The sequence below is a fragment of the Apodemus sylvaticus genome, chromosome 7 (assembly GCF_947179515.1).
Source record: "Apodemus sylvaticus chromosome 7, mApoSyl1.1, whole genome shotgun sequence".
NCBI classification, from domain to species: Eukaryota; Metazoa; Chordata; class Mammalia; order Rodentia; family Muridae; genus Apodemus; species Apodemus sylvaticus.
The window spans coordinates 1,932,043-1,957,523 of NC_067478.1; the positions used below are offsets into that span (position 1 = coordinate 1,932,043).

Consider the following 25,481-nt stretch of genomic DNA (forward strand, 5'->3'; position numbering starts at 1 on the left):
TGCAGACGTTGTGAGTTTTGCTGAAATCCTCTTCACGGCTTGTTTGTGCTTGACTGTTTTTGAAACACCAGAATTAACTTTGATAAGATTGAAGCACCATTCCATTATAATTGCTGTTGTTGTTGTTGTTTGGATTTGTATTTCTTCATGCTTGCTTCCTTTCTCCTCCTCTTACTCTTCAGAAGTAGGGATGGTTTCTTGGTTATGGACAGTATTAATGACTATTCAAATTACAATTAATTTCCCAGTTCTTCAGTAAGTGCTCTGCCTTCCCTTCCTTTTACAAGTGTGTAGAGCCTGCTCCACTTATCCACAGGACTCCAAAATGCTTTGCTAATGTTTTTTCTCATTAGCATTTGTGTAGCAACTTGAATCTCCATATGTAGAACCACATGTGGGTGGAATTATATTTTGTCAGTTATCAGTGGCAACGTTTCCTAGAGACCATACAGGATTCCTCTGACACTGTATTCCTGTTCTCTGGTTCCAACAAGCCTGTCCTCATCTGTCAGTGTGTCAAGTCTGTCTTTGCTCAGGGTCCTTGTCTCAGTGCCTCCCGACCTCCCATGCTGTGAGAGAGTGCCCCTTCCGACCTGTCCCTCGGTGACAGGCTCCACCTTGCAGTGAAGCATCCTGGCTGGCCCAGTGCTGAGCCTAGCCACAGAAGCTGGGGAGTAGGCTGACAGCTGCTAGGCCATGGAGGGAAAGACAGCAAGCAGCTCAGAGCTCTGCCCCCAAGTTGAGTCCCTTCCTCTAAAGGAGGAGCTTGACGAATAAGTGCCAGCCTGGCTGCCTGCAAGAGCATCGTAGAGACGCTTCCACTTACCCTTTCCTCTGTGCGGAGGAGGAGGCCATACTGGTGAGTTCCTGCTTCACCCATGCATCTCACATCCACCCTCGGGTGAGAAAGAAATGACACCAAGTCCACTTGCATAGAGCATCCTGAAGCCACTACTCTCTCATGAAACACAGTGGCCCACGGGATCCTCCTGAAGTGGGAATTAGAGTTCACTCGGCTTGCTCAGTACCAGCACCTGTGTGGTGCCAGACTCTCTCAGCAGTGATGATCTGATGGCGAGAAGTACTTCTGCACCCATGGCATGCATGCTTCCAGGAAGAGTGCACTACAGTGAGCTGCATAGAAAAGCATAAATCAGTGACACGCATGAGGGAAAGAAATCAAGTGAGCAGCTGAGTTGGGAAGTGTCACAGGAATAGCAAGACAGTGCCAGGAAAGCCTGACAGGAGGCTTCTGAACTGAGCAGAGCATGGAGTGGGGGTCAGGAGGTAGAGTAGCACAGGAAGAGGCAGCCAGCCAGCCAGCCTCCTGCCTGCCAGGCCTGCTGTGTGCTGGGAAGCTGTGCATTCTGAGAGGAGAGGTGAGGGAGAAGATTCATGTGTGTGTGTGTGTGTGTGTGTGTGTGTGTGTGTGTGTGTGTGTGGCTTGTTTGTGATGGAGCCGCTCTGATATCACAGAAGACTATGGAGGAAGGGAGAATAGTTATTGCTGAGGTGACATGGCCCCTGTGTAAGGCAGGCAAGGTCTAGCTAATGCTGGGAGCAAGCGGGGCCAGTTCCGAAAGATCATAGGACATCACATGCATGAAGTGGCTCACCGACAGTTTCCCTGAGCACTGGGCCTCAAATACATTTATTACCAAAATTCGAACAAGTGTTTTTTATCATGTTTTTCCTTGATTGCTGACAGCTTAAATCTCTTAACACTTGTAGCTATTCTGAGAAGGAAGGAATGTCTGCTATGTACTGAAATGCGATGTTCATATGTTCTACAAGTCTCTGGTCTGCTCTGAACACTCACTGTGTCATAGCCCTAGATGAAGAACAAAGTCCAACCTGGGGATGGAGAGGTGGTTTACTGTTCTTGCAGAGGCCCCAAGTGGGTTTGTAACACCCACATCTGGTGGCTCTGGATTCTGAGGGTAACTGTGCTCATATAAACACCCCCACACAGACACACATGTGCACATAATTAAAAATAGTAAAATAAGTAGTCTTTAAAGTCCAATCTCAGCTTTTGGGACCATATTATTTAGTTGTATGTCAACAGCTCGCAAACTGTAGTGCTATGCAAGGCTCAAGAAAACCACAGTGGCTGATGCTTCCTGGTTTCCTGTCTCTTATGTGTTTGCCATCCCCGGGGATACCTGTCACGGAGTGAATGTTTCAGCTTTGTGATCTGAAGGGGGACTCACTGAAAAGAGCACAGGGAGAAAAGGCAGTGTACCGTCTTGATGAGGAGAATGCCAACTGATGCCTTGCTTGCCACCAAGCTCAGAGAATGAGCTTTGGTGCAGTGTAACCTTGGCTCACAAGCACCTCAGCAAATCTCTGAAGACAATGGCATCTTTATGCTCAGTCATGTCATGCACAAAACATTGTTGGCTTCTGATCCAAAGCAGATCCTGTGCCAGACAAACACACGTGCACCTGCACATAAACATATATCTATACATGCAAACATGCATATATGCACATATACACATATATGAAGAAATATTTTTACTATTCCTATGTTATAGCCTTGAGATTAGTATGTGTTTGTGCATGCATATGTGTGGGTAAGCACTCAGTTGTGCCTACATATGTGTAAGATAGTGGTTTTGTGGCCCTCTGTCGCTTCCTGCCTTCTTGAGAGAGGGCCTCCCAGTGACCCTCGTGGATCATCTGGCTAACCAGCCCCCAGGGTCTGCCTGCCCCACTTCTCTCTCACCCTGGGGTGATGGGTGCACATGGCAGCATGTGGATTTTATGTGAGTTCTGGGGATTTAAACTCTGGTCCCTGTGCTTGCACAGGAAGTGGTGCTCCTTAGTTCACATTTTAAAGTCATTGACTTGACAATGATTTTCTGTCATTTCTCATCTTTCCTCATAAATGGAGAGATGTAAGCTGGTTTAAAAAGAAAAACAAACCCCTGTGAATGACAGTTAAAATACATATTTCACCACAGTTGCAGCTGGGGTCAGTGTGGAACCTGTCACACTGCCTGTCTGTCATCATTGTTTGCAGTTTTAGTGACACTGATCCACTCTTCTCCTGGGGCTGCTGTCCTGGCCATCTTGTGTTAGTACTGATTTTGTTCACCCACCAATCCTCAGTGCTGATCATAGCTTTCTCTAAGAGGCTCCAGCTGTAGTGTGAACGACGGCCTCGTCCAGGTTTGTAACACACAGTCCTTCTGAGTGAGCCACAGAATCATTTGAGCAGACACAGTTTTGACAGGACGGTGACTGGATGCTGTAAGATCTGAATGGCTCCTTACTGGTAGGGCAGTCCAGGCTGCCCAGAATCCCAGGCTGAGCTTGGCTAAAGCTGCTTGAATCTAATTACTGCTGTTTCCCGAGTGCAGCTTCACACACATGAGGAAGTTAATTTCTTACTCAGGCTTGGGGCTCACTTCTCCTTTGCCTTCAGTCTGTCCTTCTCCTCCTCCAGACCCCTGGGTCACTCACTGGCTGGCCTAGGTCTGTCTCTAGTCCTATATTCTGTCCTTGCTGGGTGAGATTTCCATGGCTCTTAAAGGAAGCAGGTTTGCCGACTCTGCCCATCTCTCCTTGGCTGTGGGGATGGATGTTAGAGGAGAGGCTTCTATAGTGCTTGATTTCCCAGGAAGAAACAACCAGACCAGCACCAAAAGTCAGAGCTAGTCCCTTTCAATACACAGAGTGGTGGGCCTGGGAGGAGATGGGTAGTGGTATATGTTGGTATGTTCCACTAGAGGGAGCCCTGTTGTTCTGATTTCTGAATCCTGAACCCATAATGCCTATGGCTGTGGCATAGTGGTCCCATGGTAAGTACTTGCTGAGTTCCCTCTACTCTTCGTGTCATTAGTATGAAGACACAACATACGAAGAACAAAGGCCAGCCAGGCTAGCTCCTTCTCAGGCCAGGGGGGGGTCTAGGGGAATCAAGAGTCTATGGAGGACAGAGCTGGGCCCTGCTCACACCTCTGCTCCAGGTCAGCCTCTAACTCTAGACAGAGGTCAGGTCTGGGAATTTTCCCCAACATCCAGACTGTTGCATAGTTTGATGGTGAATGAGGACCCACTGTGTCTGCATGTGTTGCTGTGTATGTGCAGGGATATACGCTACATGCACAGGTCTTACATGTAGCAAGGATTAAACGGTACATAGCAATGAGTACAAGATAGAAAACCACTGTATGTTTCCAAATATCATGATTTGTGTGTTGACCGTTTTCCCTTCCTCCTCCCTGGGGATGGGTAAGAACAGGGATTCAAAGTCAGGAATGGCATTAGCAGACACCACTTACATAATGCCATATAGTCCAGACAGCCAGACTGGAAGGTGCAGGAGCAGGAATAGCTGGCCGCAGCTGTGCTGCACCAAGGGGCTGGAGTCCTGCAGGCATGGTGTCTGTTCCCCACCTAACCTTCCTGTGAAGCTGCATGAGTTCTCTTCCTCTTCCTCTTCCTCATCCTCTTCTTCTACCTTCCCTCTCTTCCTCTTCCTCTTCCTCATCCTCTTCGTCTTCCTCTACCTTCTCCCTCCTCCTCCTCCTCCTCGTTTTTTTCTTCCTGGGACATGTAGAGCATGTCTCTCCTCCTGGCACTGCACAGATGCTCTCCCTCTCGGGGAGGCCACCTTTTTCACTGTATGTTTTCCTTTCATCGATTGAGTTTGGAGAGGTAGGTTGGCCTTTTGCAGGGGCATTGGAAACCTCCTATGGCCAGCATGCCTAGCAACTTCCTTGTAAGGGACAGGGGAAAGCTCTTGTCATCTTCCTGTTGTCCAGTGGTGGGCCAGCCCTTCATGCCTTCCCCAGCTCCCATGTAGAATGAGGCTGCCACACTTCGAGCCTTGTGAAAATATAGGAGTCGCACCAAGATACTTTGTATTTGTGGCTATTGTGAAGGGTGTCATTTCCGTAATTTCTTTCTCAGCTTCCTTATCCTTTGAGTATAGGAAGGCTACTGATTTGCTTGAGTTGATTTTATAACCAGTCACTTTGCTGCAGTTGTTTATCAGCTGTAGGAGTTCTCTGGTGGAGTTTTTTTTTTTGGGGGGGGGTCATTTAAGTATTCTATCATATCATATGCAAATAGTTATAATTTGACTTCTTCCTTTCCAATTTGTATCTCTTTGACCTCCTTATGTTGTCTAATTGCTCTAGCTAGAACTTCAAGTACTATATTGAAAAGATATGGAGAGAGGGCAACCTTGTATAGTCCCTGATTTTAGTGGTATTGCTTCAAGATTCTCTCCATTTAGTTTGATGTTGGCTACCGGTTTGCTGTATATTGCTTTTACTATGTTTAGGTATGGGCCTTGAATTTCTGTTCTTTCCAAGACTTTTAGCATGAAAGGATGCTGAATTTTGTCAAATGCTTTTTCAGCATCTAATGAAATGACCATGTGGTTTTTTTCTTTGAGTTTATGTAGTGGATTGCATTGATGGATTTCCATATATTGAACCATCCCTGTATCCCTGGGATGAAGCCTACTTGATTGTGGTGAATGGTCGTTTTGATGTGTTCTTGGATTGGGTCTGCAAGAATTTTATTGAGTATTTTTCCATCGATATTCATAAGGGAAATTGGTCTGAAGTTCTCTTTCTTTGTTGGATCTTTGTGTGGTTTTGGTATCAGCGTAATTGTGGTTTCATAGAATGCGTTGGGTAGGTTCCTTCTGTTTCTATTTTGTGGAATAGTTTGAAGAGTATTGGTATTAGGTCTTCTTTGAAGGTCTGATAGAATTCTTCACTAAAACCATCTGGTCCTGTGCTTTTTTGGCTGGAAGACTTTCAGTGACCACTTCTATTTCTTTAGGGGTTATGGGACTGTTTAGATGATCCATTTGATCTTGATTTAATTTTTTATATTTGGTATCTGTCTAGGAAATTGTCCATTTCCTTCAGATTTTCCAGTTGTGTTGAGTATAGACTTTTGTAGTAGGATCTGATGATTTTTTAAAATTTCCTCAGTTTCTGTTGTTATAGCCCCCTTTTCATTTCTAATTTTGTTAATTTGGATACTTTCTCTGTGCCCTTTGGTCAGTCTGGCTAAGGGTTTATCTGTCTTGTTGATTTTCTCAAAGAACCAGCTTCTGGATTTGTTGATTCTTTGTACGGTTCTCTTTGTTTCTACTTCATTGATTTCAGTCCTGAGTTTGATGATTTCTTGTCTTCTACTCCTCTTGGGTGAATTAGCTTCTTTTTGTTCCAGGGCTTTCAGGTGTGCCGTTAAGCTGCTAATGTATGTTCTTTCCAGTTTCTTTTTGGAGGTACTCAGATATGAGTTTTCCTCTTGGCACTGCTTTCATTGTGTCCCATAAATTTGGGTATGTTGTGCCTTCATTTTCATTAAATTCTAGAAAGTCTTTGATTTCTTTCTTTATTTCTTCCTTGACCAAGGCTGAACTCCCATGTTGATCTGTTGATCTCTGTATTGTGTCCACTTGTGGTTTTCTGAGGTTGTCTCCACTTGCTGTTCTTTGATTGGAGATGATAGCTATCCTTATCTTGTGCTATAAGAACAAGATGTAGAGTGTACTTAGAAATTCTGTTGGTTTAGCAGCTGGGCAGTGGAGGTAAACACCTTCAGTCTCAGCACTCTGAGGAGTACTGATCTCTGAGTTCAAAGCCAGTCTTGTCTACAGAGTGAGTTCCAGGATAACCAGAGCTACACAGAGAAACCCTGTCTTAGAATAAAAAATATGTTGGTCCAGCAAAGTGATAGTAGTAGGTTCTCTTCTAAGAGTCTTGGCCACACCAGCTCCAGGAAGATGCTAGGCTTCTAGTACCAGGTGATTTCCATCCTGTTGAGTGGGCCATCAGTCCAGTTAAATCACAGTTGGTTGCTACCAACATGTGTTACCTCACCTTTAGGCAAATCCCTGTGGCTGAAGACATCACATACTTAAGACACATGTCTCAGATGGTTTGAGCTGGATCTAACCTGAAAGTGGTCATCCTGTGCCCTGGCTTCAGTAGTACAGAAAATGTGCCAGCTGCTAAGGCAGGGAAGCGGCTATTGTTCCATGATGCCCAGCAGAGACCGGCATGGCAGGATGCCCATTTAGATTCTTCCTGACCTGCAAAAAGAACGGACTTTTTCCTGTCAGGCTGAGTGGCCATTTTTCCTTTTTTTTTTTTTCCTGAATGGTTAGTCTTTTTCTCATTTGCTGCAGTATCCTTGTGGTTGGGAAATACTTTTAAAAACAGGAGAGGAAAAACTTTGGTAGTGTCAGCGAATGCGCCTACAGCCAGCCAACCACCTGAAAGAAGCAGTGGCGATTAGCCAGAACTGGGCCACCCTGAAGGTGTTCTTCCTCTCCGATGATTACCACCAAAGACCCAGTCAGTTGAGGACCAGTCCTTTGCAAGGGAGGCAGTTGTCACTTTATTGTGAGATTTTTCTTCTCTCCCTGTGGTCTCCATGTTGCTCTTCAAGTCCAGACTGCTAACAGTGAGAAAATGCAGATTCCAAGTTAGGGTTAGCAATCTCAATTAGAAGGCTGTTACACTGTACCCCAGTGAGCCAGCCTTTTCTTTTGTCACCAAGAAAAGACAGTTTTGTAGTATACTGTTCTCTAGCTCAAAGAAAGGGAACCAGTTTCCTATGGCCTGTGTATTCCATCCTGGTTAACTGTGCTGCGTCTAGAAAGTTGCTGAAGCCCTCTGCTAGAGTCTGCTCTCCACATCGTAGGGTGGGAACTCTGGCTCATGTGTCTTTCTCGGTGGTCAGCCTGAAGTACACACCTCAGTGCTATAGTGGGTGTAAACACACAAAACACAGCTGTACAGTTGACTGGCAATCTGCTCCCTAACAGTTATGTGGGGAGCTCTGACTGACTTATTATGAGCAGCAGAAATGCTGGCCTGCTTGCTTTTGGTGTTATTTTAATCTTTAGAAATTGCTTTATTTTATTGTATGTATATGTATAATTTATCCACATGTTTCTCACTGAACCAGGAGCCCAGCTAGAAGGCATCAAGGCTCAGAACAATCTGTCTCTGCTGTTACAGCACACATGTAGATGGCGGGCCTGAGTTTGCATAGGTGCTGGGGATTTGAACTAGGGTCTCTATGCTTTCAGAGCAAGCCTTATTTTACCCACTGAGCCATCTCCGCAACCTGTTTTCAATCTGCCTTGCCTGTGGCACAGTTAGAAAGCAGGCCAAGTGTTGGGCATTGCCCTAGGCCGTACCAGCATGGACAGTCACAAGGGAATATATTTCTAGCAGCATGGCACCTCCCTTCACTGCACAAACAGCAGTACAAGGCCATAACAGCTGGACAAAAGCTGCCTGAGATCACTAGAGCACTACAAAACTGTGGTCACTGCCTCACTGAGAGAGTAGAAGGTCAGTGCTGGTTGCACAGGACTCATTGACTTTGGGTAGAGTCACCCAGGCAATCACACTGGGCCACAGAGAAGCCAGAGAAAGAGATGTCTTTGAAAGTGGCTCATCTTGCTGGGCTCTTGCTGTCCACACCTTGTGCTGACTACTGTCAGGGTCCTGGTGCTCAGGAAGCAGCAGGCTTGTTGTTATTAGTTTATAAGAGAAGATGTAATTAAATTGCTCTTAAACATGACCAAAGCTGGAATCTCGCAAGAGACAAATTTAATAAGCAGTCTCTGTCTTCAACCCTGGCGTCCTGTTGATTGGATTACATCCCCATAACCCACATTTTTTTAGAAACTGGCCCCCCCTTTCTCCCTTAGCAGATGGCACTGGTATGCTCATGGCTCCTGTGGGAACTGTGTCCTGTGTCCACTGTGTTCCCTGCTGGGTGGTCAGCACCTAGGCTTTCTCTGTGTAGCCCTGGCTGTCCTGGAGCTCACTCTGTAGACCAGGCTGGCCTCAAGCTCAGAAATCCACCTGCCTCTGCCTCCTAAGTGCTGGGATCAAAGGCATGCGTTACCATTGCCCCACTTTATGTATTTACTTTTTTAGTGTGTGTCTCTGTGTGTGTTTGTCTGTGTGTGTGTGTGTGTGTGTATCTGAGTCTGGGTGTGTGTGTGTCTGTGTGTCTGTGTATCTGAGTCTGTGTGTGTGTCTGTGTGTCTGTGTATCTGAGTCTGTATGTCTGTGTCTGTGTCTGTGTTTGTCTGTGTGTGTGTATCTGAGTCTGTATGTCTGTGTGTGTTTGTCTGTGTGTGTGTGTGTGTGTGTGTCTATGTGTGTTTGTCTGTGTTTGTGTGTGTCTGTGTATCTGAGTCTGTATGTCTGTGTGTGTGTCTGTGTATCTGAGTCTGTCTGTGTGTGTGTGTGTGTGTCTGTGTGTCTGTGTGAGTGCGTGTGACACATGTGAGTACTAAGATGGAGTCAAGTCCCTGGAGCTTGAGCCTCTATGTGGATTCTGAGAATAGAACCCAGGTCCTCTGCTAAGAGCAGCAAGCCACTCTTAACCATTGAGCCATCTCTCCAGCTCCATCTTTGTTTGTTTAGTAAAATGAAACATACAATTCACCTTTAGAAGCATAAGCTCAAATATGCATTATGTCATTCTTTGGATAGAAACTTCGATTTATATAATGATATCTAATGTCAAGGGCTGTAGACAAGTGTGAAGAAGCCAGTCAGCTATTTCTGTGCAGCAGAGACTATGGCAGCCTCTCCTGGGTCCTTGGCTTTGCTTTTAGATAATTTAATCGTGTGTGTGTGTGTGTGTGTGTGTGTGTGTGTGTGTGTGTGTGTGTGTAAGGAGGAACAGACAGACAGACAGACAGACAGACAGCAGAGACAGAATGAATGTGTTTGGATGCCTGATGAGCTATTAAACGTCCCCAGCCTTTGCCAAATGTCAGATCAAGTTTAACTCAACATTGTGCTATCCACTCCGTATGCAGAATGTGCGTGCTCTGTGTTAAAATGCACTACTGAGCATGTATAACTAGTGACTTAGAGATACACAATGTTATTTTGATTTCTCGTGTGCAGAAGTGATGTTGTTACACCCTATGAGTACTGAAGACTTTACCTGATATGATGCAAAGGAGGGAAAGACAGGCCAACCTCAGGAGGACACTAAGAAGCAAACCGTGTTCCTGGCCTGAGGAAGTTGGTTCCCTGCTCCGATAATTAAGTGCAACAAACATGAGTGGGCCACAGCCAGCGTGGTCTAGGAGAAGCAGGGCCGTCCCCAGGACACAGTGGCACCCAGAGGCTGGCAGGAGCATGCTGTGGCAGGGTCTTATGCCACTGGCAGTTGTTCTATGGGGTTTTCTCTTGAGTACCTTTACTTTTGAATTCAATATGATGAAGTCCACAGGAGCCAGACAGGAGGTTTCTGAGTCCTCTAAGCTAGAGTCTGCTGGGTGGAGAGAGATGGAGCTGGTATTGACCTTCAGACTGTTGCTTCCCTTTGATTTAGACTGTTGCTGGGGTCCACTTGTTTACAGACCGGTGGCCTCTATAGCTACTACAGCTATCTTAGTATTACCTTGTACACCAAGCCGGTTCTCCTACCTACTCAGATGCCTCAGGTTGTATATGCATATGTGGGAGCATTAGCTGACAGATGTCTCTCTAGGGTGGAGAAGGAAAACACAGTGTGGTACAGCAGACCAGTCTCTGTGCTTTCCAAACCCTGATGGGGAGTTTGACTTTTAATTCACTTAGCAAGATGCATTTGCATTCTGAACTCTGCCATATGTATCAATAGTTTGTGTCTTTTGGGGGTACATAATAGATAGCTCCTCTTGTGTTTATACAGTTCTGTAGAAGAGATATGCTTCCGTCCTTTTCAGTCTTTGTAATTTTGAATCCTGTAAACATGGGTTTCCATCCCACCTGGGTCACTGTGAGAGTGGATTGTCAAGTAAGATATAAGGGAATACTTGACCTTAAAATGAGCTTCCCACCCTGGTGTGCAGTCTGTGTCTCACTGCCATGTGTGCCCTCAGCTGACACAAGTCCTCGTCAGTTACTCGGTGTGTTCCTGAATCTGCCTGCATCTGCATGCCGAGCAGCGACTTGTTATCTTCAGCCTTTTTGGGTGCAATGACCTGGGTGCTCATGTTTGAAGAGTCTGCCTTGGTTTTCTTATAAGCCTTTCTATACTGTGTCTGGGTGAGAAGATTTAGGGAGTGGCGCATGGCCTGGGGACTGACAGAGTGAAGCCCTACCAATGACTTATGCGTGGTGGTGTCTTTCTCAGGGACAGGATAATAGGATAATAGGAGAATGCTAAGAAGATGATGGATGAAACACAAGTAGGCATACTAAACCTCAAGGTTATGGAAGGGAAGAGGAGACAGGTCCAGCTGCAGGGAGGTGGGAAGAGATGGAAGGGGCACCGTGTTCTCCTCCCAAAATGTTTGCTCTCTACATAAAAAAATCAAGGCTGCTGCTGCCAAAGGGGGAGTAGAGGTGTGTGATGAGAGGAGACCGACCCAGTGGTGTCAAGCAGAGTGGGCAGCTTCATGGGCAGGGAAGTGTGGCCCAGGGCAGGTCACAACAGCCTCCATAGGGCCTGAGTTTCAGTACAGTGGTGGGCATTGTGTTTCCGTCTTCAGCTGCCACAGGCATGTCCTTACCAGCCAGAACAGGGTGACCAGCTATAGGATTTTGTGCTTTTATCAACATGGGAATGTCAGGAAACTTAGTCTCAGAGCAGACTGTGCTGTTATGTGCACTTGAAGGCCCTGAACCACTTGGCCCTGGCAGTGAAGGAATGATGAGGATTCAGCTCAAGTGTAGAGAAATTGAGATTTGGAAACAATATTTTCTTTGCTATCCATAGAATTTTAATTTTTTGAAACTTTATCCTTGCCTCAAAATACAAGATATTTTGGGAAAGTAAGGGAGAAAAGTATTTATACCTAATGTCCTTTTTAATTGGATGCAGTTTTGCTGGTGGTTAAACCTGATATTGATGTTTCTGCAAATAGGTTTCCTACTGGGAAAAAGCTGGTGTTTTCATTTTTGTTTTTGTTTTGCTTTTGTTTTGTTTTGTTTTGTTTTGTTTTGTTTTTGACTACTAGCAGGTCATCCCAGTGGCATTATGTAAGCAAAGGCATTTGTACTTTCTTCTAAAAATGCTTAATGGAAATTATTTTGTAATCAGAGTATGTGTATTTAGAGATGAAACCTTAAATTCTCCAGTCTTGACTTACAGAATAATTTAAGTCAATTAACCTTCATTTTTAAGAGCAAACTCATTTTTGCAAAAGTAAGTATAGAAAAGGTAGAGTCACTACATGTTCTCCCTCACACAGTTGCCCCGTTGTTTGTGTCTTACATACATGGTGTCTGCTTCAACAGGGAACCCACTGGCAGGTTATTATCAGCTAAGGAAGGTCCAGTTTATGTTAGAGTTGTGTGTGTGTGTGTGTGTGTGTGTGTGTGTACGCGCACGCGCGCATTTGTGTGTGTTCCCTAGATTTTGGCAGATTCAGAATGTTACATTTCACCATGACCATAGCTCCAGGAAGCTTGTACAGCCCTCTGTGGCTCACCATTCACACTGCCCTTCCTCCTGCCTCCAGGTGCCTTCATGTTACCTTACCTGTCCTTCAGTTACCTGTCTGGTTACTGTTACCCGTCCTTCATGGCACCCGTCTGGTTACTGCCCCTGACATGAGTGTAGCTACAGTGCTGGAACCAGGCAGGGCAGCCTTTGCTCCTTTGTCCATCAGCAGCTGTTAGGACTTTGTGACTTTTGTGCTTTATTGACTCTTTTCTTCTTCTCTCTGAGGCAATAAAGATGTAGTGTGGTTTATTTAACCCTTCACCTATGTGAAAGGCTTTCTTTCCATGGTTTTTAGTTTTGGTATTCATAAATAAAGCTGCTATATATAAACTACGGTTTAATTTGAAGTGTGTGGTTACAGTAGGTACATCCCTTAGAATGGGAACTATTATTATTATCCACATTTGTTCCCCCTCCCCCACTCCCACACACTAATTTTTTTCCGATGGTTTTTCTAGTCCAGATTCTCATATGAGTTTTAGAATTAATAAGTCTACTTTTACCTCAAATACTTTTAGGACTTCATTGGCTCAGTATTTCCATTTGGAGATGATTGACGTTTAACAATACCAAATCTTTAAATCCAAAAAAATTGTGTGCCTTTTTCCACAGGGCTCTCTCGCCTCCACAGCAGTATTTTATAGATTTTATTTTATCATGGTTGTGTATCTGTACATGTATGAAGAAAAGGAGAGAGTATGCATTCGAGAGAGAGACAACTTTCAGGAGCCAATGCTCCCGTCCCCAGTGGGCTCCGGGGCGCTTGCTCAAGCGGCCAGGCCGCCCAGCCGGTTCCTTGGCTTTATAGTTTTTTCTCTAGTATTTGTATTAAATTCACCAGTCTTTCTCATAGATGAGGATATATTGATTTTCTATTTTAATTGTTTGGCAGATTTTATTTTTGTGTTCACTCTGTATTCCCACCTGCTGGCTCTGCCTGTCAACAATAGTAGTGTGACCTCTGTGGGGTGAAGCTCAGATCTCTTACGCACACAGCCTCACCATCTGCAGATCTCTAGAGCTTTCCTTTGCTTGACTGGCTGCGCTGGCTAGAACTCCTAGTGGAATGTTGGTGCTTTGTTCCTGGCTTTCAAGGAAAAGCTGTGCGTATTTTGCCATTTATATATGATACTAAGCTATGGAGTTTTTGTTATTGTTGATGGTGGTTTGTATGTATTGGTATATATTTTGTATGTATTTGTGTATATACTTTCCTGTGCATGTGTCTGTGGGTACATCCTCCCGTGTGTGGATGTGTGTCTGTGGGTGTACCCTCCTGTGTGTGTGCATGTGTGTCTGTGGGTGTACCCTCCTGTGTGTGTGCATGTGTGTCTATAGGTATATCTTCTTGTGTATGTGCATGCATGTCTGTGGGTTCACCCTCTTGTGTGTGTGAATGTGGAGGCAAAAAATCAACACAAAGAACTCTTTCTCCTTCATTATCCATCTTGGTCTTTGAGGCAGGGTCTCTCACAGAACTGGTAGCTCACTGTTGTAGCTGACTTGGGGTCAGTCAGCAATCCCAGGCTCTATCCTGCACCTCAGGTGTTGGAGTCACAGACAGGCATTGCCATGGGTACTGGGGACCTTAACATGTCTTCACAGTAATTACTTTCTCTACTGAGTCATTTCCCCAGCTCCAGTAGCTTCTCATCTTTGCCCTGACACTAAGCTATATCCCTGGAACTAGAAGTGCTCTTTAAGTTGAAGATATTTCCTTCTGTTTGTAGTTTGCTGAGGGTTTGTGAGTAATGAGTGAGTATTCCTTGTCAAAACTCTTCTGCATATATGGATATAATAGGTCATTTGTCTCTGGAGAACAGTGTGTAGTATGACATTAACTTTTTCTTGTAAAACCAGCTTTGTGTTCCTGAGGTACACATCAGGTGGCCTACAGTGTATTTCAATTGCTTTCAGGAGCCACATCTGTGGAGTTCTAGTAATAGTCTCCATTGTAAGAGATCTCCAGGTGAGGACTGCATGGTCAGAATAGGGGGTTTCAATCTGAAAGAAGTAACGAGGGGCAGAGATGGCGTCGGACTGGTTACCTCCTGGTGTAGGTAGCAAGCTCAGAGCAGTGGATGCGCTTCATCCTCCCGGGTGTGCCTTCTCAGTGACAAGCGACCAAGAATCATTAATGATTCATTCATTCAAGGCCACAAAACTTTCTCTGGAGTAGGAACTGGGGACCCATGCTGGCTGAGCAGGTCTTGATCCAGAGACACCATGTAGACACCAGAGCCTGGCTCCGCACTGCGGCTGCCAGCCTTTCAGATGTTACCCCTGAACCCATAAGGCTGTCTGCCTAATTCCTGGCACTGAGCTCCTTGAAGAGTGTGATGATCTTGTGGCTCACAGGAAATATATATCTATTTTATGGTGAAACACACATACTGCTGACATGTGATGAACATGGAGAAACATACATCTGTCCCACAGTTAGACACGTACACACTCCTGCAGCAAGAGAGCTTATCTGAATTAACTCAGACATGTGCTCTTAATCTTTGTGTTGAGCTCAATTCTCTAAGTCACCATTCTCTCCCTTCCTGTCTGAATTACTTCAGTGTGATCAAAGCCGTACCCTCATTAGATTCCACATTAGCTGGTTTCTCTTTCTTCAGTTTACCCTAGTTCCCACTAAATGCCATCCACAAATTGAATTAATGATGCTGCCAACACATGTCGAGCTTACAGAGCGGTGACATTCTATTTTGTGCTTCATCATGGCATGTTATAAACAGCTCTGAGCAGCACTTACAAGTAACAAACACTAGAAAGCCTTGGTTCTTCTGTTTCATTCACAAGAATGCCTTTTGTACTCCCGGTAGACCACCACCACCTCAGGTATGCTGACCCTGCTGGCCCTGCTCCTCTATCCACAGTGCAGGCATCTTTGCCCGGTTTTCATTCATTCCTTCTTCCTGTGTGGGCACCTTCATGAGTGCATGCAGTGTGAGTCCTTTCTTTCTAGGGAAGGTTGGGTATCTACGGTCAAAGCATGGGGCTCTGAGTGGCTCGTGCTTCACTCAGTATCAAGTTTATCATGTGCACAGCACCTGTAACATCTGTAAAAACACATCTGTAAATCTGGCTTGTCGCTTCCCTGTATGGTACATTTCCATCTTAGTGCAGCATGGTTTCCACTCTTTTGCATCTGGGCACATCCTTGTACACGTCTTTGTGGCTGTGAGCAGAAATGTTTACAGTGAGCAGACATCTAGCATCTTCAAGGTAAACCTCTATGTGCTATAAAACTTTTGGAGCCTTAAAATATCCATGCTTTATCTAAAAGATGACATTCAGAAGTGTGGTAGAGATTGCCGTTAATTACAAACCCCAGCATCTGTGGGTCTATTTTTATAGTGTCCTTTTCCTTTTCTACTAATGACTCTGCAGGTGTGGGTGGCTTTTCTACACCTGCTGAGTCCCAGGTTGCCAGGGAGAGAGCCAGCTAAGGTATCTGAAGAGCAGGCAAAGTGATGCACATCCATTTCTATTTAAAGAAATTAATTACTTCAGCGTATAGCAGGTATTTAAGTGGTTTTTAAAAGTGAAGCACAGCCCTTTGCTTTCCCCTGTTCATGTGCCATGAGTTAGCTCCCCTGTTCCTCGAGCTTTCCTAAGAGCAGCAGTGCCCAGAAGACAGAGGAGAGCTCACAGGCCCCGTGTGCTGCCGGGAGTATAAGCCTTTTCTCACTCTCATGGCAGGACCTAAGATCAGTATGGGATACAAAAAAATGAATAAATATCTGTGAGGCACATGCCCACTGTTAGACTGAGATTTTACAGGGTGGGCTTAGGAGGCACTCAGTAAAGTGCTTGCCTTGTAAGCATAAGGATCTGAATCAAACCCTGTAGCACATGTGGAAACGCCAGGTGTGTACATTTAACACCAGCAATGGGAGGTGGAGATGGGAGGGCCTTGAGGCCGCCTAGTCAGCCAGCTCACCTCCTTGGCAAGCTCCAGGCCAGTGAGCTATACAGCTTCAAAAAGGAAAGGTGGACAGAGACTGAGGAGGACACTGAGGTCATCATTCACATGTGCACACACAGGAGCACATACATGCACACACACAAACACACGTGAGCACACACATGTGCATGTACACACGTATACATATACATATGTACACACACACAAACACACACACACATACACACACAAGCAAGCTCACACATGTACTTCCCCATACAAAAATTCAGAAGAAGGTTTTTCATCTCTTCCTGGAGCACTTGGGGTCGAATCCAGGGTGTCGAGCATGCTGAGCAGGTATACTGCTCTGCGTCCCTGGCCTGTCATCTGTGATTGTTTGTAAACAGACATGGCCTGATGTTAGGTTGCGACTGAAGGACACAAGCATTCATTTCAATACTGTTTTTCTTCAGAAAGACAGATGACAGGCAAACTGTTGTTACTAACGTCCTGAGGCCCAAACTGAAGTGAAGGTAGGCAGGGGCTGGATTTGCTGAGACAGTTAGCACGGTGACCTCACAGATGACCACATCCGTATCTTACCAAATGCCATGCCGAAATGACAGACTCATGAGGAAAAGATTCATGGATTCGCAGTGTCTTGTGGGAGTGTTTGAGCGCAGGTGCTGTGGTACCCCAGCCTGTGCTCTCCTGTGGTCAGTGGTCACTGTCCGCTTGAAGTGAGGAGCCTTCGGGAGCCTTCATCTCGGGCAACACTGTGTTCCTGCAGAGCAGCAGACATGAAGATGTGCTTTATGTGAAAGTTTGCTACCTCTGCCTCTCTCCGCATAGTCCCCTGAGCTTTTAGGCTCTGTGTCATGTCCTGGGAGTAAAGGGAGTCATAGGACAGACAGGCCTTGAAAGTATATTCTGGTCCATACTACTCAGAAACAAGGAGAAGAAATGCTGTGTGCTGCCCCATCCGTGCACAGGAGGTTTGGTGTGACAAGTTATTCCCAACAGATTTGTTAGACAAATAGGCTTTGTGGTTATATCTTGTAAATGAGAAAGAAAAACAAAAATTAGAAAGAAGTTAAAATAGGAGTCAGTCAGTCACAGAATCATCCCGGGATACAGAGGTGTCACCACCTGTGAACAAAGCCTGCCACAAGGGCTAAGACTGCGGCCCCCGCTGACACCCACAGAAGGGAACCCTCCCATCACAATGCCAAGACTTCCTTAGCATCCAGTGTCTGGTGCTCACTATGACTGTGCATCCTTTAATGGAAGCCGTATAGGTTTAAAGGTAGGGCTGGGCCATCCTACACCCGCTTCCTGCAAAATCCATCAGCCCAGTCTCCTGAAACAACTCCTCCTCACGCTGTATGCTACTCAGCTTTTTGTCAGTGTAGCAAAATACCTGTAAGACGAAAGGTTTATTCTGAATCAGTTTCAGAGATCTTGTCCATGGTCAAATGGCCCTGCTTCTACAGGACAGTGTTGCCCATCATGGCAGCAGGTGTGTGGAGGTCTGCTCACCTCTCTTCCTAGGAGTCCATCACCTCCCAGTAATGCCACGGACTGGGGAGAGCCTTCAGCCCATGGCTTTGCGGGACACACAGAATCCAGACTTTAACAGCATTCTGAGTAAGGCAAAGAGCCGGCCTTTGTCTCCTTCCCTGCTGTGGGGCTGCTCACTCGTGGGGCCCAGCAGCAGCCCAGCACCCTGTGACCAATATTTTATGTGTTACAAATATATGTTTCATGTGTGATTCAATTAAAAGTAAATGAGGTCTATCCAGTGAGCCAGCACAAGGCATGGTCGTCATGCTTGCTTTGACAGCAGCCCTTGCATAGTGTCCCAGAGCAGTTACCGGTGCTGCTTGATGCCTTTCAACCTGTCAGATGACCAGACGAAAACACACAGTGGAACCCATGTCCAACAGCTGGCCTGGAAGCTGCTTTGAGCCTGAGGTGTGAGTCTGGGCAGACAGTAGCTTCACAGTTATCCTGCTAGGGAAGAGCTCTGAGCTAGCACAGCTCTGCCAAAGCCTTGAACAACTTTCTCATCCCCCCTGGGGATGAGATAGATGGGATGCTCTGGGTTCCAGGACCTTTTAGTTAGCCTCTGAGACTTGTGGAGCCTTAACTTATGGAGACCCCCTGGGTGAACAACATGGAGACAGGAATCGATGCAAAAGCAAGAGGAATTTTATTTAATCCAGCATGCTGGGGTCGCCTTGCACATGGGGAGAGAATGACCTTGTGCAGCCCCCACAGCGGCCCTTTATACAGTCCTCAGGGCAGTCGCCATTAGGCACAATGTGATTGGCAGAACAGTGTTACCTTTAAACTAATTGGTTATTAGAGGATGAGGTAGGTGGCCAACGGTCTCGGAATATCTCTGGGCCTCCCCTAGCCACAGGGACCTCCCTGTGGTCAGAGGAATGTAATGTAGCCTGTACTGGCTAGTTTTGTGTGTCAACTTGACACAGGCTGGAGTTATCACAGAGAAAGGAGCTTCAGTTGGGGAAGGGCCTCCATGAGATCCAGCTGTGGGGCATTTTCTCAATTAGTGATCAAGTGGGGAGGGCCCCTTGTGGGTGGTTCCACCTTTGGGCTGGTGCTCTTAGGTTTTATAAGAGAGCAGGCTGAGCAAGCCAGGGTAAGCAAGCCAGTAAGAAACATCCCTCCATGGCTTCTGCATTAGCTCCTGCTTCCTGACCTGCTTGAGTTCCAGTCCTGACTTCCTTTAGTGATGAACTGCAATGTGGAAGTGTAAGCTCAATAAACCCTTTCCTCCCCAACTTGCTTCTTGGTCATGATGTTTGTGCAGGAATAGAAACCCTGACTAAGACATAGCCTCTCCCTCTGGGAGGGGCAAGGGTTCCATGACCTTTGCAAAGTTCCTGAGCTGACCCTTTCAAGCCTCTTCTCTCCTTTATTCTGACTGGAATCCCCCATCCACACTGTTGCTGGATGAGCCGTGGGATGGAGAGAGCAGGAGAGGGCTTCTGATGTTTCACTGTCTGCTCTGCAGCTGACTGTTGGCTCTCCTAACATATTCTGCACGCTCTTCTCCTGGGACGCCTTTATTTCAACATTCTGCTAACCTTTGTGCCCATCTCCTCACTCGAAACTGGCTTCTTGTCAGAAATAGTCCAAATAGCTGTGCAGAGGCCCAGACCACTTGAGATGGCAGGGAGTCCCTGTCTCTGCCTGTGCCTGTTTGGTGTGTCAGGAGCAAAGAGCTGTGCGTTGGGTCACAGGAGCTGCCCTGCCCTCTGTCTCTTGCTCCTTCTGCCCACTGCCTCCTACCCCCTAACCCCCCTCTGCCCATCTGCCCTTCTTCCCCTGCCCCTGCTTTCCCTGGGGAGGAGTGAGCAAATGCCTTTTCTCTCACTGGAGATGGGACACCAGCGGTTGCACCCATGTCTTTAGATGAACCTGAGAGTTTATTTGGTAACTTACAGGAGCATCAGCAGGGAGTGAGTTCTGGAGTTTGGATGGAGGGGGACATAGGAGTAGAATTTAAAAGATAAAAGCAAGGGCTAGAGAGACAGCCCAGCAGTTGAGAGCTCTTGCTGCTCTTGCAGAGGATCTGGGTTCATTCAGTTCTGAGCACCCACATGGTGGCTCACAACTATCTGTAAATCCTGGTTTCAGGGCATCTGGTGCCCACTTCTGACCTCAGGGGGTACAGGCCCTTTATGGTACACATACACTAATGCAAGCAAAAACATCTGTACATATAAAATAAATCTAAAGAATTTAAAATATAAAAATAACTACAAAACATTACCAGTGGGTAAAGAAAAAGTGACACGTTTCTTGTTGCTGCTAGTGCTGTTTTGAAGCTCTTTCCCATCAGTTGTTTTTATAAATGAGCATTTATTTGTCCAGTACATTTTCTAGTGATCAGAGGGTTTTTATTTTTCTGAGAAGTTTCTTGTGTTGTATTGAGGCTGCTGCACACATAGCTAGACCTGTAGGAGTCAGCTTCCCTTCTCAAGATCCCAGGAATTCAGTTCCAATTTGCTGTTGCAGGAAATGTTTTGCTGCACTTTGTTTCAGAAGCCAAGGGGCTGGGCACAGGCTGCTGGGAAAGCACACCAGAATGTTCTAGGTTTCACAAAATAAAGTGGCTTCACTCCCTGTATGCCTCGCTGGAGGCTCCGAGGGCGCCCATCCCGCAGTGACCAGCGCCACCTGCTAGCCAGATCTGCCTAGATCACTGCCCCAGAGGGGTTGAACTCAGAGCTGCTTTCCTGCTGTCATTGTCTTTCTGCTCTTCACCACCCCCCCACCCCCACCCCATATCCATGGCTCCATGCAAGCTGCCATGTTGAACAGATGCTTTGTATATTAGTTTTAGATTTTCCACTTGTTCCCCTCACACACTTTTTCTTTTCTATTTCCTTTGTTTATTATATAATTTTGTCAGTTTTTCTTTTAAGAAGTATTGTTGGAGTCTGCTGTGGTGCAGTCACCACAACCCCTGGGATTCGGGATGCAGCAGGAGGATCATGATCTTGAAGCCAGTCTGGCTGCATAATCAAACCTTGTCTCTAAAAACAAAGCACCAAACTTAAGAACAAGGGATTTTGCTGATGAAAAATGACAGTCATGGCATGTCATTTTTTCCTTCCAAAGTGCCTTCTTTCCATGGAAGACTTCGTCCACCCTTCTTTTTTTTGTGTGTGTGGTTTTTTTGAGACAGGGTTTCTCTGTGTAGCCCTGACTCACTCAGTAGACCAGGCTGGCCTCGAACACAGAAATCCGCCTGCCTCTGCCTCCCAAGTGCTGGGATTACAGGCGTTCGCCACCACGCCCGGCTCACCCTTCATTTTGAGTATATTTTTTTCTTAAATGTGTGTCCTGTTCCTATCAGCTTTTCCTTTCATTAGACAAGACAGTCTCTGTGGTGCTGCTGCTGGGAATCGCTGACAGACTAGGTGAGGAGGTGGGGCTGGAGGCTGTTAGCTAAGCAGTGTCAGCCATGTTTTCACATTCCAGAGCTGCTTCATTCTGGTTTCCAGGTTCTCTGAGCCAAAAGTTGTTTACTTGGTCAGGTAAGGCCAGGTGCTTGGCAGAGCATAATCCTTTTTTAATGTAAAATTTGTCCCTTACAAAAGGCATGTGTGCTGAACAGGCTAAAGATGGGGGCAGGCTGATGTCCCTTCCAGATGCTCTGTACCGGTGGGAAGCAAGGCCTCAGAGGAACTCTGTTTTGTTTTGTTACTTAAACCCATTTCTGCCAAGACTCCAGGGGGCACAAACAAGGGTACAGGTTTGTCAGGTGAGGGATGGGTAGCGGTGGGTGGCGCCAGCAGCAAACCGCAGAAGGGTCCTTTCATGCACTAGTTTATTTCTCATGTAACACTTAAGGATGAGGTTATCTTTTCCTTTTTTAAAGATTTATTTATTATATGCAAGTACACGGTAGCTGTCTTCAGACACCGGAAGAGGTTGTCAGATCTCTTTAAGGATGGTTGTGAGCCACCATGTGGGAGCTGGGAATTGAACTCAGGACCTTGGAAGAGCAGTTGGCACTGGTGCTCTTACCCACTGAGCCATCTCTCCCGCCGGATGAGGTTATCTTATCCTTGTCACCATAGGACAGTGGTACAGCTCAGGTCCTTCTCGTTGCTAGTTTATCCTTTGTAGGTGATATCCAGGCCCTTGACTCATCTATAGCACATGAGAACATCTGAGCAGGGCTGTTTTAGCTTCTGTCTGCCTAAGCATCTGCCAGTGATTCCAAGGTCAAGGCCACTGTGTACTCCAGATCTGGTCACTTCAGATCACAGTTAATGAGCCTGCCTGGAAGCTGCTAATTTCTAGGTCTTCTGGTTACAATATGCTCAACTCCAGCACAATGCTGACTTCTGTGCCCTCCCACCCTCCACACTCCTGTGCCCTCCACCCTTTTCCCAGGAGGTATTGTTTATTTCTCCTCTAAAAAATTAATTTTATTTTACTCCATCCATCTTTATTCCTGCCAACAGTAGTGTAACTTAAGCTGTCTCTCTCTTTGGCTTCCTTAGCACCTTCTAATGTTTTTTAACCTTTAAAGATTCCTACCTTCTGATGTCCTCCGTCATTCATTCTCTCCTGCCCCGTGCTTTACTCTTTGGGGTTCAGATATCCGAGGGTATGAACCTCTTCATAAGACCCCAGACAATCCTGGGTTTGGGTGGGGCTATGCCTCTATGATTTCAATAGAAGCAATGCTTTCTTCCTGATTGTAAATCTCAGGTCAAATTATGAGGCACTAACACAGTTAACTGCTGTATGTGGAGAGAGCAGTTTCAGGTTCAGTCAGTGTTTAACAATGATCGTGTCTTGAAAGAAGCCACACCAGACACTCCGTGGGTGTAGAGAATCTTCGGTTTATGCTGGCTGTGACTCCAGCTGTGCAGTGGGTGGTAGTGGGCAGAGGACGGAGAAGATAAAGTGTTGTATTCTGTGGCTGCCTGCAGCTACTATGAACTGTTTTCCTGGAACAGAAGCTGAGGGATGAATGGGAAGGGGCGAAAAGAACGAGGCCAGGACAATAGTTTACCGATCAAGGCCCCCAACTTTAATGGGGGTCAGACCATTTAACAGTTTGGGCAAGCCCCTCCTCCCAGACTCCAGGGCTGAGTTCCGGGAAGTCTTCTGGTGGTCCTTGGCTCTACTGCTCAGGCAGCTGGGTGGGTCACCTGCTTAATTCAGGAATTCGTAGACCTGGGGGGAACACTCTTAGCACTCCACCCTAGGATAAAAATTCCTGCTGTAACCTACTTCCCTACTATGCCCTAACTCAGATTCCTGCCCGAAGCCCTTGCCCTTGGCCAATGTCAAGTTCCTACCATGTGGCATGACACCCAAATATGGCTCTGTACAATAAAGAATGCTGGGCACCAGGCTAATTGCTCGTCAATGCCCAGGTCAAACATTTTGTGGAAGACTTTGGAACAAGCTTGACTTTTCTACAAAGCACCAAGAGTGCACATGGTATCAGTTTGTGACAAGAACTTATTTCAAATAGTAAAACAAAATAAGCCAGTAATGGTTTTGATAGTCCACGCCAGAGTTGGCCAATGTAAACTCCTGGCCTGACTAGTCTGTGATGTGTCAGAGGCCACTAACTCAGTAGTCCCTAAGGTTAACAGAAAGAGTCCAACATCCTTTAGGATCTAACTTCTCCAGTGGCAGCTGGCAGATAAAAGTCTCAACATGAGGTCTTTGTCTTTGCAGCACGCACTCTTGGCTTTGAAGTTCATACTTGCCTTTGCCATTCCTGATAAACCACGGCATATCCAGCAGAAACTGGCCAGACTGGAATTTGAATCTTTGGAGGCACTGAAGCAACAGGTAAGAGTTATGCACCTAGAGACACTGTTGGATGATATTCCTTTAGCACAGGAGCCAAGTCACTAGTGTTTCCTTTAGCATTGACTTGTCATTGCTAAACAGAGCATTAAATAGAGAGGATTCTGGTGGAGGATGGGATAGCCCAACCCAGATTTATAATGTCACCGAGAGGGAGACTAATCAAGTAGAAATAGCCAAACAATGGGAAATGATAAATACAGGTTTCTAAGACTCTGTGCAGCGCTGTCCCCACCATTTTCTAACCACGCCCTATATAGAAGCACTGGGGAGGAGAAGACAGTGAATAGGATTCCAAATAGTATCTTACAGAGAGACTGAAAACCTGCGGGCAGAGCCTTAAAGAGTTCTGTGAAAATTGTTTCCTTGTACCAGATGAAAGAGAAGAGGGGGTGTTGGGGGGAAGGGATGGGAGAGAATGGGGGAGCGCTTACCCTCGGTGGGATTCACCACTGGTGATTTTCTGCCTTTGAGGAGCACAGCCAGAAGACAGTGAGTTTCCACATGCTCAGAGCGGCTACCTCCATGTGCAGCGAGGCAATGGAGGCTGTGGACTTGGTAGTGTCTTCTTGGGGACCGACTTCAGGTCTAATACCTCCTGCACCACATAGTACTTAGGGAACTGGACAGGGAAACATGAGACGAATCCACCCTACCTGACCCTCTGAGAAAGGCTTTCAGGGCAGTGTTACAGGGGGCCCTCCCCCTTGGCCAGATGTGGGGGTTCAACCCAGAAGAAGAGACAAGAGAACCTGGTCTCCAGTCAGCTGGGCTCATTGTACCATGGTAGGCAGCAAGACTCAGTTTTGGGGTTTGCTAGAGAAATGAGTCCTGTGTGGTTTTACCTGTACCTCAACCTTGGTCAAGCCCCTAGTGCTCTACAGTGAATCAAACAGCCCTCCCGCAGAGGTCTTAGTTCTAGAAAACTAGGACAGTCACATACTGAAAGGGGTAGACATGCCATACCTGCAGACGTAGAGGGTTACATGCTTAAATCCATACGGTGATGGTTAGAGCAGCAGGAAACTGGACTCCATGGCAGGTCAGTGTCTGTGAGCTTTAGGAAGTTCTGGGGTAGCCAGAACTATAGCACAATGAAATCCCCCCAAAAAGATAAGGAGGCAGGATATAAGTTTTATATAAAATAATGCTTTCTTTCATGCAAAATAATCAGTTTTAAATATTATTGGAAATTTTTCATTTACAGAAAAATTAGAACATAAAGTCTTTAGATGGTAACTTGTTAAAATAGCATGGGTAATCTGTATGAAGAGTATTTTTAAAGTCTCCTGGAATTAGAAAATTCTGTCTCAGGCTAGGGATGGCTCAGTAGTTCAAGCATGAGGACCAGAGGTCAGACTCCAGAACCCACATGGCAGCGGGCCTGCAGTTCCAGCCTCAGAGAGCAGAGTGGGTTCCATCCGCAGAGCAGGCCAGCCAGCGGGGTGGACTGCAGAGGGGAGCACAGGTCTGACTGTCAGTGTCTGCCCAGCGGGGTGGACTGCAGAGGGGAGCACAGGTCTGACTGTCAGTGTCTGCCCAGCGGGGTGGACTGCAGAGGGGAGCACAGGTCTGACTGTCAGTGTCTGCCCAGCGGGGTGGACTGCAGAGGGGAGCACAGGTCTGACTGTCAGTGTCTGCCCAGCGGGGTGGACTGCAGAGGGGAGCACAGGTCTGACTGTCAGTGTCTGCCCAGCAGGGTGGACTGCAGAGGGGAGCACAGGTCTGA

General features: G+C 46.3%; 1 protein-coding gene across 4 annotated transcripts in view; it reads left to right on the plus strand.

Annotated features, from left to right (window-relative positions):
• Ano10 (anoctamin 10) overlaps positions 1 to 25,481 on the plus strand; it is a 114,037-nt gene that overhangs the window by 65,174 nt on the left and 23,382 nt on the right. For all 4 annotated transcript variants that reach the window (XM_052186915.1, XM_052186913.1, XM_052186914.1 and 1 more), the window contains exon 12: positions 23,618 to 23,734. In XM_052186915.1, coding sequence (XP_052042875.1) covers positions 23,618 to 23,734 — 117 coding nt within the window. The remainder of the gene's footprint in view (positions 1 to 23,617; positions 23,735 to 25,481) is intronic.